The sequence below is a fragment of the Carettochelys insculpta genome, chromosome 9 (assembly GCF_033958435.1).
Source record: "Carettochelys insculpta isolate YL-2023 chromosome 9, ASM3395843v1, whole genome shotgun sequence".
Taxonomy (NCBI): Eukaryota; Metazoa; Chordata; order Testudines; family Carettochelyidae; genus Carettochelys; species Carettochelys insculpta.
The window spans coordinates 11,914,367-11,926,768 of NC_134145.1; the positions used below are offsets into that span (position 1 = coordinate 11,914,367).

General features: G+C 46.7%; 1 protein-coding gene across 1 annotated transcript in view; it reads right to left on the reverse strand.

The window, feature by feature from the left end:
* The window catches only part of LRP8 (LDL receptor related protein 8), a 248,709-nt gene extending 237,937 nt beyond the window's left edge, over window positions 1-10,772 (reverse strand). Inside the window, 3 exon segments of the mRNA XM_075003534.1 lie at window positions 9,462-9,581; window positions 10,525-10,598; window positions 10,600-10,772. Of these exon segments, the coding sequence (XP_074859635.1) occupies window positions 9,462-9,581; window positions 10,525-10,598; window positions 10,600-10,772 (367 nt within the window).
* Between the last annotated feature and the right edge of the window lie 1,630 nt (window positions 10,773-12,402).

Below are 12,402 nucleotides of genomic sequence, written 5' to 3' on the forward strand. Positions count from 1 at the left end.
TCAAGCTAGGGGTTAGACTCCTCAAAAGGTGCTTATGACCAGAAAAGCATAAAGCTATCTCCCTACTTAATCATCCGTATGTATCTGGTGACATTAATGACAAATCCTTTTTCACTCTTTTGATTCTCATCATTATTGCAAAGACACCATATCTTGGCAAGAGGGAGCTCTGTTTCTCATGACTCCTGACAAAACATTTTTGTTCCAATTCATCTCCATCACTGGCACTTACACTCATCAAACGTGACAGATGACTACGACATTCCCATTTAGTTGTCACTTAGCTAAACTACACCCACTTATTCATCTCTTCAGTGTTCCTCACAGGTCAATACCTCCAGCCTCGTGATTTTTGTTACGCTATTCTGAAATCCCTGACATTTGCCTTCAAAATGTGAGAACTTGTAGTGCTTAAGGTGGGATGGACCTTTCAACATTTTAAATTAAAAACAGCTGAAGTTAATAAAATAGCCTGTATGGAATAACACTAAAATAGCACCATACTATGACTGACTGATACAGCACATTGTCCCCCCAGCTTCAGGTCAAAGAAACACACTGTACGCACAACACCCCCCGCCCATGTTAGTATTTTGTATTCTTATAATTCTTCCAGGTAAACAACCTCATCTGATAACACACTCCACAAGACCACATCCCGTGTGACCAACTGATTAATCCAATTAAACTGAGGTCCAAATCCTACTCATTGTACTCACATTAGGCCAAATTCCCTATTCCAAAGATACACCCTGTTCCAAGATCTTATACCAAAGATGCTTTCATTAACTACATCAGGACATGTGAATAGTTACTAAAGGTTTTAAAAAAGGCATGACCTTCAGTTGCCTTTTTTAACAGAGTTCCCACATCCTCATTTATTTAAAACCCCTAAAAATCAATGGAGTGATCCTATGGAGGAATTTGACCCTGAAACTGGTAAAATCGCTATAACTGCCATGTTCCAAATCTGACTAACACCTTTTAAAAACTGAAGTGGGTAATCTTCCTATCCAGTAACTGAAGATCCACCACCAGATTCATTCTACATCAAACTCACGATAGAAAGGACAACTCCCATTGCTACCTGTCACGCTGCCATGCATGGCTGCCTCACAATGTTTTGCTGCTCTAGCTGCCACCTGCACCACTTACAAACAGCCTACCACCAATATGCAAAGAAACACTCAGACCATATAGCTACAGCCCTGGTCCAGCAGCTCTGAACCCAACAGCCTGTCAGAAACCGCCAGTCATGCTCTGGCTTCCAACAGCCTTGGATGCTACTTGCAGGGTGAAGCCAACATGTTCCCAGTCCTGCACGAGCCCAACGTGTGTGTTCTGCACTTTCTAGCCCTCTCTCAGACATACAGATATTAAGATCCATTGCCACAGAGTCAGTAGTCAACAGTTTGCTACGTTAACAGGAGTCACCAGACAGTTTAGTTTAAGCACGTCTTTTATTAACAAAAGAAGATGGATTTAACTGAATTCAAGTCTGGCCCGGAAAGAGTAAAGCATGCTGTAAAATAAACTGACCTAAATTCAACCTTAAGGGACACACTTTTACGGAATGTTTTGTTTTGTGTGTTTTAATATATATTGTTAGATGGGAACAATATAACTGAAGTGTTCCTGTCTGTATTCTACTCCGTCAATTCAGAGATGAAAAGGAGATATTAAAATTTAATTCTCTTTGAGGTATACAGCTAATCACTTGTTAATGATAGGAAAGAGTCAATAGCTTTATGCTAAACCATGTAGCCAATTACCCATAATGTTTGGGAAATACGTCTCCAGGATCCCCGATTTGCTTAATGAGTTCAAGCTTCCAAGAGAAGCTTGAATTTGAATAAAAATATGTTGGACCTGATCTTTTTTTAATCCCGTATCTTGTTGGATGATCAGTGGGGAAACCTTCAAGCAGCCAGATTTGAGATCACAGGGTACCTTGCTACCCCTAAAATGGGCATTGAATTGATAGCACTTACAGCATCAGTCCAGAGTTATTTGCAACTGCAAAGCTCATCAATTTTACCAATGAAATCTGATCTCAGCCATGTATTCATGACTGCTGTGATACTGAGCTTTCAACCAATATTCATCCTCTTTTTAATTAAATATTAGTTTAGTTATAAATTTAAAATTAGCTATAAGCACGTATTTGGGGTGTGATCTAAAATAGCCATTGACCTGGGAGGTAATGAGTCCAAACCTTTCAGACTGGTACAACTTTTGCGTGTGAGATAAATAAGATCTTCAGTGATCCTGATCTCATTCTGGCTTAGGAGCCTGGTGGAACGTGTGTGCTGGGTTGCTTTACGGCAGCAGTGTCCAATAGGCTTCCCTGTAGACCATGTGGCAAACAGGGCAATGCGGTGTGACGAAGTGCAGCTCTGGAGAGCTGCACACGTGGGGTGCCCCTCTGGCCACTCTGAGCATACACCCCAACACGTGGTGGGACAAGTGCATGGCAGCAGTAGCTGAGGTGGCTCCTCTGTTCCCAGCAGGCTCCAGCCACGTTCTGGCAAGGCGGCATCTCCAGCCATGGGGGGATTGCATGGCAACAGCTTCTGTGAGTTATGGGGGAGCACCTAGTTCAGTGGAGTGGGGGCAGCTGTGGTGATCACTTACATTTATTTTGGACACCACTGCTTTAAGGGAAATGTGTGGCTTGCTTCTGGGTAACCAGCATGGTGTCACAGAAGCTTTTCTCTGCTTGCTTGGTAAACCTTAATGTTGGAATAGCCACCAGCTTTGGAGAGTTTCTGCCCCATTCTTTGTTGTTTGGCCTTAACTGAGTAACCTCAGGGGGCCCCCTTGTGATCCCAGTCACAGAGGGGTAAAGATCAAAACTGCTGCAAGCAAATAAAAGTGAAAACTCATCTAAATGTATAAATCTGACAAATTCTGGTTTGCAGGTTTGTTTAAGATGTCAGGTTTGTTTAAGATGCCCTATTTAACTCCCAGTCTTCCAGCAAGATGATGACTGATAATTCTTTGGTCAAGATCTCTCTCAGAGGCCCAAAGGGTCTTGTACCTGAGTTCTGGTCTACACTGTAGAGTTAGGTCCACACAAGGCAGCTTAGTAAATTGAAATATGATATAAGTTAGGTCTAGCTGATTTTGTAGCGTAGCCCGGGCCTCTGGCTTCTTAGGTAAAAGAGGTGCCCTTTCTTTTAGAAAAAGTGGTTCTTCTGAAGATTACCCCTCAAAGCAAAGTTTATTTAAACAGAACAAAGCAAGCAGTCATGTAGCCCCTTAAAGACTAATGATTTTATTAAGTAATGAGCTTTCACAGGTGAGACCCCCTTCTAGAATCTGTTTAAGTGGGTCTTACCCATAAAAGCTCACTACCTAAAAAATAAAACTGTTAGTCTTTAAGGTGCTACATGACTGCTTGCTTTGTTTTGTGAAGTTACAGACCAACACAGCTACCCCGCTGAGAATATTTAAACAGCGAGTCAGACGATGTTGTGTGGTGCTGACATGCAAATTTGCTGTCTCCTGCCGTCTTATAACATCATGCAGGGGGATTTCACAAGTTGATAATGTTGCTACATACATTTTCACCCTGACATTGTTGACTTGAAAGCTATTAGTTTCCATATACCTCACAAGGCTCATTTTGTACAAAGATTATTACAATAATGTAGAGGGTGCAAAGACAGGGATGCTTTCGGACACACTACTGTCAATCAAGAACGATGGAATTCATTGGAAAGGAAGCAGGCCCAGAGAAAACCTCTGAGGCAAGATGGTCAGACCCTTCCTTTGGAATCTCAGATTCCTTGGAAAAGTCAACAGGACACTTGGCAGGCAGCAGAGCAGCAAAAAGAGGGAACAGTGTCTGTGCCAAAGAGACGTGGCCATGTTAGTGTGTAGCTTCACAAATAAAGAACAGCCCTATGGCAACTTGGAAACTAACAAACGTATTATGTAAAACCCACTTCCTCAGTATCAGCCTGTGCACAAAGACAACTTCTAGCAAGAAGCACATTGAGTACTGCCACTCTGTCTACTCCCTGTTTTCCCACAAGCGGAGAACAAATTGTCATCTTCTCATAAAACTATTAAAATATACTGAAACATATTGTAACAGAGTTATCGGAGGGGTAGCCCTGTTAGTCTGGATCTGTAACAGCAATGAAGGGTCCTGTGGCACCTTATAGACTAACAGAAAAGTTTTGAGCATGAGCTTTCGTGAGCACAGACTGAAATGAGTCTGTGCTCACGAAAGCTCATGCTCAAAACTTTTCTGTTAGTCTATAAGGTGCCACAGGACCCTTCGTTGCTGATATTGTAACAGAGTATTTCAGCGGCAACAACCACAAAGAATCCATTTTATTATACAATCTGATAATTTACAAACTAGCCACAAGAGTTATCCTATTTCTCCTAGAAGTGAAGATAAATACATAAGAAAGCCCTTAACACATGCATATCACATGCTTCTCAGACAGGTCTGAGCAAACTGAATACAGAAACTCAGAATGGAATGGTCTGCGCGGCATTTGCTACTACAGAGCTACATTCATTTTTTCTTTTCCCTGTCTCTCACTGCTTTAGTAGCTATCTGCAGAAAATTCAAGTTGTTGGAATGTGTACATTCAGAACACTGGTTTTAATATCGTATTGTATCTTCAGTACAGTAGCAACAAAAAAAATGTGTTATTCAAGAAACAAAAGCACATGGAATATACTGTGTATATACATTATGTATCTCTTAAAAGGTAATAGTGTGTGTATACCTGTGTTTTATATTACAAACCTTCACATATTTTCCTTTTTACCATTTCAGGAAAAAAAAATCAGCAATACGTGAAAACAAACCAGTGAAGAAATGTGTGAAAAAAGTCACTTAAATGGTGGCTCTTGGGATCACTTGAACAACGTCCACTGCAAAAATCCATAATTTAATTAAATGATCAGTCTATATAAGAAATGTCTCTAATACACTCATCCAATCCATGTTTATATGCCTGCCTGCACTCTACAGCATAATTCCTTATACATGTATTAAGGAATTCTTTGTTAACATTGATCAGCAAAGAGCATCTCAGTCACATGCCTATAAAACACATCTCTTTTTCTGAAAAACTCCAAAAGCTGAAGTAAAACTCTAAACAAAACACAATTATATATCTGACTGTTCTGACATGGCACAATACAACCAAACCAGATTTTCAGCAAAAATATCAGTTTTCCATTTCTTGCCTTTTCTGGTACAGTACTTCCTGGACTGGAAGGTATGGAGGTCCTGAGCCATACTCATTTTTGCTTCTTAAGAAGTCTCACTGATTCTAATGGGACTACTCAGAGGGTAAAGAACAACTGTATTCTTTGTGAGTAGGAATAAAAGAATCTGGACATTAGGAATCCATTCAGGTCACAACCACACAATCTTTACACAAACAGAAATCCCATTTAATTCAGTGGAAGTTTTGCCTGAGAAAGGAATGTAGGCTTTGCACATGTTAAATTGATTAAAAACTGTGAAGCTGCTAATAGCAAGAAATAGAGAGAAAAATGCATGATGGTAATTTATTCACTAGACTTTGCTGCCATTCATCAGCTGCTAATGTTATGCTCTTCTGGCTTTTATGAAATCTCCAGAGCTCATCCCCTGACTCTAATCATCTAAGAAGTGAGTCTTACCCATGAAATCTCATGACCTAATAAACGTTAGTCTTTAAGGTGCTATAGGACTGCTTGTTGTTTGTGAAGCTACACACTAACACAGCTACCCCTCTGAGACAACAAAGTGTGTGTGTGTGTGTGTGCGCATTCAATGGCTATGATCCTATTCAGTATATAAGTCTCAAGACATGCCTTTGGTGTCTCAGGTCAACTAGCACAGGAAAACCTGTAGTGCTGTTTTGTCTCTTATCAATACAATGGACTTAATTCCACGTTTCTTTGATGTCATGGATGTTTCTTGAGTGGTTAGGTTGAGAGAATTGCTTCTACTCACAAAACTTACATGGCATCACAAAGTAAGGGAACAAGCATGTGTACCTATAGCATAACAAACATGAAACTGTGTAGGACTTAATGATTGTCAATATGCCAAACCCCAAGGCCAACTGAGATTTCACAGAAGCCAAGGAGGTAAAACTACAAACCACCTTGCTCCAAACATCCTCTTCTTCCTCTTACACTCCCATATTCTGTTGGCAGCACAGGGCTGATGACACAACCAATTAGTTCTGATTCTATCCAATAGTAACAACAAGAAGTCTTGTGGCACCTTATAGAATAATAGATATTTTGGAGCACAAGCTTTCGTGGGCAAAGACCCACTTCATCATATGCATGAGTGGGGGGTGGTGGTTTCAGAAGGGTATTTAAAGAGTGGGGTCGCAGTAAGAGGGAGGGCCAGAGCTGCCAACATTTTTATGTCTGACCTGGAACAACTCTTTCTCAGTTCTCGTCCCCTAGTGCCCCTCCTCTACTTGCGCTAAATTGATGACATCATCATCTGGACCCATGGGAAGGAGACTCTTGAAGAGTTCCACCATGATTTCAGTTTCCACTCCACCATCAACCTTAGCCTGGACCAGTCCACACAAGAAATTCACTTCCTGGACACTACCGTACAGAGAAGAGATGGTCACATAAATACCACCCTATACCAAAAACCCAAAGACCGCTATGCTTATCTACATGCCTCCAGCTTCCATCCAGGGCATACTACATGACCCATTGTTTACAGCCAGGCACTAAGGTACAACCGTATGTGCTGATCCATCAGACAGAGACAAACATCTACAAGACCTCTACCAAGCTTTCCTCAAACTATAATACCCACCTAAGGAAGTGAGGAAACAGATTGATAGAGTCAGACAGGTACCCAGAAGCCACCTGCTACAAGACAGGCCTTGCAAGGAAAACAAGAGAACACCACTGACCATCACATACAGCCCCCACCTAAGGCCTCTCCAGCACATCATCAGTGATCTGCAACCCATCCTCAACAATGATCTTTCACTTTCACACACCTTGGGAGGCAGACCTGTCTTCACCTGCAGACAGCCTGCCAAACCTTAAACAAATCCTCACCAGCCACTACAAATCACAAACCAGTGACTCTAGGTCTGGAACCAGCCCCTGCAACAGTCCTCGCTGCCAACTCTGCTCACATATCTACACCAGTGACATTATCACAGGACCTAACACCAACTATACCATCAGGGGCTCCTTTACCTGAACATTTACTAATATAATATTTGCCATCATGTGCCAGCAATGCCCCACTGCGATTTACATTGGCCAAACTGGACAGTCTCACTGTAAAAGAATAAATGGACATAAATCAGACATCAGGAACGGTAATGTACAGAAGCCTGTGGAGGAACACTTCAATCTCCCTGGACACTCAGCGGCAGATTTAAGGGTGACAGTTCTGAAACAAAAAAAATTTAAAAATCAAATGGAGAGAGAATCTCTGAGCTGCAATTTATTTGCAAATTTGACTCCATTAACCATGGATTAAATGAGGCTGGGAGTGGCTCACAGCTTACAAAGGCAGTTTCTCTGCTTTGGGTGCTAGTATCTCCCCATTAGACTCTGACAAAGGCTCACATCCCCCTGTCTGATCTGACTTGTTTTTCACTCTTTGGATAAGTACTGTTGATACTGGACCATTTCCACCTTGCTGAATGGACCTTGTCAGCTCTGGCCGTCCCTCTTACTGGGACCCCACTCTTTAAATACTCCTCTGAAACCATCCGCCCACTCATGCATCTGATGAAGCGGGTCTTTGCCTACAAATGCTTATGCTCCAAAATATGTTAGTCTATAAGGTGCCACAAGACTTCTTGTTGTTCTCGAAACTACAGACTAACATGGCTGCCTCTCTGATACATATCCAATAGTAGGCATCTGTGCACATGCATACTAGCTAATTCACCATATTTTCCCAGTAGTACTTGTGTATACAGTAGTCCCTCAAGTTATGTGCGGGTTGTGTTCCTACACACCCTCGCGTAACTTGAATTTCACGTAAGTCAGGGGGCAGGTTCTCCCCTGGCGGAAGGCATGTTCTGCAGTGGGGGAAGCAGCAGGAGCACCTGAAGCTCATTTTGAAAGTTAAGCCCTGGGGTTGGCAGGTGACGGGTAGTTGGGGAGGCTTAAGCCTGGCGGTGGGCTAGGGCTGTGAGAGGGAGGCAGGAGGGTTAAGCCTGGGGTGGGTTAGGGCTGTGAGGGGAGCGGCGGGGGGGGAGGGGGCAGAGTTGAGCCGGAGCTGTGCCATGGGGGTGGGGTGTGAGCCAGAGCTGCGCACAAGGAGTTGAGATGGAGCTGTGTGGAGGCAGTGAGCTGAGGCCAGGGAGGTTGAGCTGGGTTGTGCCGGGTCAGGGGGGTTCAGCCAGGTCTGGGGGAGCAGGATTTTGAGTTGTGCTTACCTCACATTACTGCAAATTAAGCACAACTCGAATCACACATTTTGAGGGTTTCCTGTACAGTACATACATAGCTGCAATTTCTTTCATCCTCCTTCCAATGAGCAATTCATTAAAAAACCACCAGAACGAAACCAGAACAATGACCTCTCCTTAGGATTTTCCCCATGTATACAGGACACGTGCAAACAAGGATACAGCAGTACAAGCAAACAGTACCATAAAAAGTTGCTGTTTGATGTCTGGAGAAGGGACATTTTGCCAAATAATTCTCTGCCTCTTCAAGGCACTTCTGATCTTTCAGAATGAATCACCCGCCGGAACTAGATTTTACCAGCAAGGAGCTTAACCACTATGACTGTGCAAAAATAACCCTGTTAAGTGCCTGGGTCAATACAGCCTGTCAGGACAGCTCCCCAGACGCCCTTCCCAGACTATCCCCTACCTACACGCAAGGTCACCAGGGGCTGGCTTTCAGCAGGTGCGAGGTTAATGAGGGCGTGTCAATCCTTACGAGCCGGCCGGTCCTGGAGTTTGCTATTGGCGGCTGGTGCCATGTGACCTATCTGGTGTTCCCCAGCAGCCAATCCGAAGGGGCGCAGGCAAAGGCTGCAGCTTCATTCAAAACCGAACCGGATAGAAGCGTGCAATTTACAAGCGATTTTCTCTGACTCAGGTTCCGCATCGGGAGAGCGGCGCGCGCGATTGTTACCGAGGGGCTCTGGGCTGACACAGCGATCGCCCCCCCCCACCCCCAATACACAGGCGCCCTGTGCTGCTCTCACCTAGGGTAACCGCTACACCCGCCCCTTCCCGCACGAGGGATGAGCCCTTGGCTGAGCTGCAGCAGCAGCTGGCGCTGTGATTAGCCCCCTGGAAAACGGCGCGGAGGGGAGCGGCGGGGCAGGGAGATGTCTCTGAGGCGGGGCGGCTGCAGACCCGCCTTTCCGAGCATGGCCCGCGCTGCAGCGCCTGGGGCTCCGGCAGCCTGGGGGAGGGCGCCCAGGCAGGTTGGCGGCCCCGCAGCCCGGGGGCGGGGCGGGGCGGGAGGGTACTCACCGCAGTCCGCCTCGTCGCTGTTGTCCGAGCAATCGTCATCCTCGTCGCATTTCCACACGGCGGGGATGCACCGCTGGTTGCGGCACTGAAACTGGTCCTCCTCGCACTCCTTGGCGGCGCCTGCGGGGAGCAGCGGCACAGCCGTGGGGAGGAGGGCAGGCTGGAGCGCGGTGCCCCGGCGTGCCCACCCCAGCCCAGGGCATGCATGGCAGGCCGCGTCCGGCCCATCCTCCTGGTGGGGGGGGGTGGGGGATGCAGGCCCCGCACACGTCATGGAGTCGCCGCGCACACACAATGCCTCCCAGCAGAGGACTGTTGCACGAGGGCTGCTCCGCCTTGGAGGAGGCCTGGACAGTACTCAATAACAAAAGGACCCCGCACGCCTCCCTAAAGCCGGCTGAAACAATCCCCGTCCCCCCGCCTGAGCGGCCCCCGCTCCGAAAAGATGCGCCGAGCGTCTCCCTCCCTCAGGCAGGGGGCCGGCATTGTTCGCCAGGCGGGAGGCAGAGGCGATAGGAACGAGCACGTTCGCCGAACGACCTTGTCCGTGCAAAAGGCAGATCGCGTGTGCGGGGTGGTTGGGGGATAACCCGGCCCGCGGCTCCGCTGATCGCTCTCCAGGCATGTCCCCCCCTCCCCCGCCCAATGGCAACTGGCCCCAAACTGAAGTTGAGAGGGGGACCTGCCCCCGGGTGGAGGGAGCCGCTCCCCCAGGTCTGCCTTACGGGCGAGCAGACACATCTTCCCGGGGCTTACGGGGTGAGCTGCTGTCACTTAAGGCCCGGTGAGACTGGCGCGCTAATCCTCCATTCAGACACCATCTCAGCTCCCTCCCGCTAAGCGAAGGGAACCCCTGCAAGCGGGCTCCCCAGCCACCGAGTGCCGGCCCCGGGGCAGCCCGGGCACGAGCCCCCCGGCATGCAAGCGGCAGGCAACAGAGAGGGAGGGGGACCACCAGGCAAATGCAGGGCTTGCACTTCCTCCCATCCCCGCGATGCTACTGTCAGCCCCGGCCACGCGCGCGCACACGCAGCGGACGCGGCCCCGGAGCTCCCGCACCCACCTTTGCCAATGTGCAGCTTGGCCAGCAGCAGCTGGAAGAGCAGCAGGCGGGTGAGTGCTGGGCGGCACATGGCGCTCTCCTTCTGCGTGGCAGTGCCCCGCGTGTCGATTGCATGCAGCCGAGCTTACCGCCTCCGCCACCGGAGTGTTTACTGCCCGCTGCTGCCCTGCTTCCTCCAACGTGTATTCTCTAAAGCCGGTGACGCTGCTGCTGGGCGGGCTCTGTCTGTGCGCTCCAGACCTGTGCATGCCCACTGCGGGGACCCAGGTGCCACGTGGGGATGGGTAGTACTGAGAAAGAGCTGCCCCCACGGTCCTGCTCCCCTCCACCCCCGCTTCCTTCTCAGGGGCGGGCGGGTTTGCTTGGCTCGCCTCAGCCCGTGCCTGGAAAAGCAAAGCGCTGCTGCGTCTGCGAGGCATAGCCCAGATAACGCTGGACCTAGGTTGGTATTACTCAGGCTGCCGGAGGGGCAAAGCCAATCCCCATTTTCAAAGGCAGCTCAGAGTAGTGTGCACCCCAGCTTCTCCTGAACCGGACAAGGCCTCGGCTTCCTCACCTGTAAAACTGAGGCATGCCCTAGTCAGCCACAAGCAGATGGCCAAAGAAAAATAGGGCAGCAGTAAAAAGGTTATTTTCAGAGGGGTGAACAGGGACCTAAGACCAAAGTCCACTCTCATATCCACCATACAGCCCCACTGGCCGGACTTGCACCACTACATCTGAGACCGGAATTTAACCCATATTATGGGGGTGCCTTTGGGATAATAATACATAAAATAACAAACAGTAGGGATGTAATAGGGTATCCAGTCACAGGGCTGCACATCTGCTTCTGCATCTGCTCATCATTTAGTGCTACCAGTTACTTGCAATCCCCCCAGGTAAATAGGGAATGGCTGGCTCAGCCTCAATCCCTGCTTGTGCTGGGATCAGGCAATGGGGCCAGCTGCCACTCTGCACTTAAAAGGCTGAGTGGAAGAGCTAATCCCCATGGTGGGGACAGAAGCTGAGCCAGCCTGTTTGCCAGCTCAGCCTTTTCCATGCAGAGCAGCAGGGGTAGGGGTGGTAAATGGAGTAACCAACAGAAACACTGGCAGTTACCTGGTTAACAGATTATTCTTTAACACTTCTAAAATACAAGAACAATCACCCAGCTCACAGGAAAGATAACAATATGTCTATTTTTCCGATGTATAAAATAATAAATATGTAGTGATCCCACTAAAGTCAAATAGCCTTACACTGATTTTACTGTGGGTATTACTTAAATCAGAATGTTGTCCACATAATTTTGTGTGTAAAAACTACACACAAAGGAGCCACATTCTGTCCTAATTTAACAACAGTGCATGCTATAAGTGTACGCAGAAGTCAGAAAATAAATTGTGGGGCAACATACTGATGTTTGCTCTCTCTTTTCCTATATGACAGGCCTCAGAGACAAGTTACACAATAAATTAAGTGTAATATTGCTATTAGTTTCTGAAATCTTCTGTATAATACACTAAATGCAAACAAACACTTCTATAACACAGGGCTACATACTCGGTTGGTTTAAATTTATATAAATGCAGATGCACACAGAAGATGTGGCCCATGATCTTAATTTTATTAAGTGCATGATACAAAACACCTATGCTGCTTTAATGCCTTTAGGAAAACAGCCACTTATTGGTTGTTTTCGTAATTGTTTTATCTTACTGGTAGAACAGAGATTTCATGATCATTATACCCATATAACCTTCTGCACTTTATGTATTCAAATCATAAATACAAGAAACTATACATTCCAGAGGGGATAATCTTTCTAATGGAGATGTAATCTGTGTTATTCTACAGACAGTACAGTTTGTTCAGTAATGGAATGAAAACAAGTTC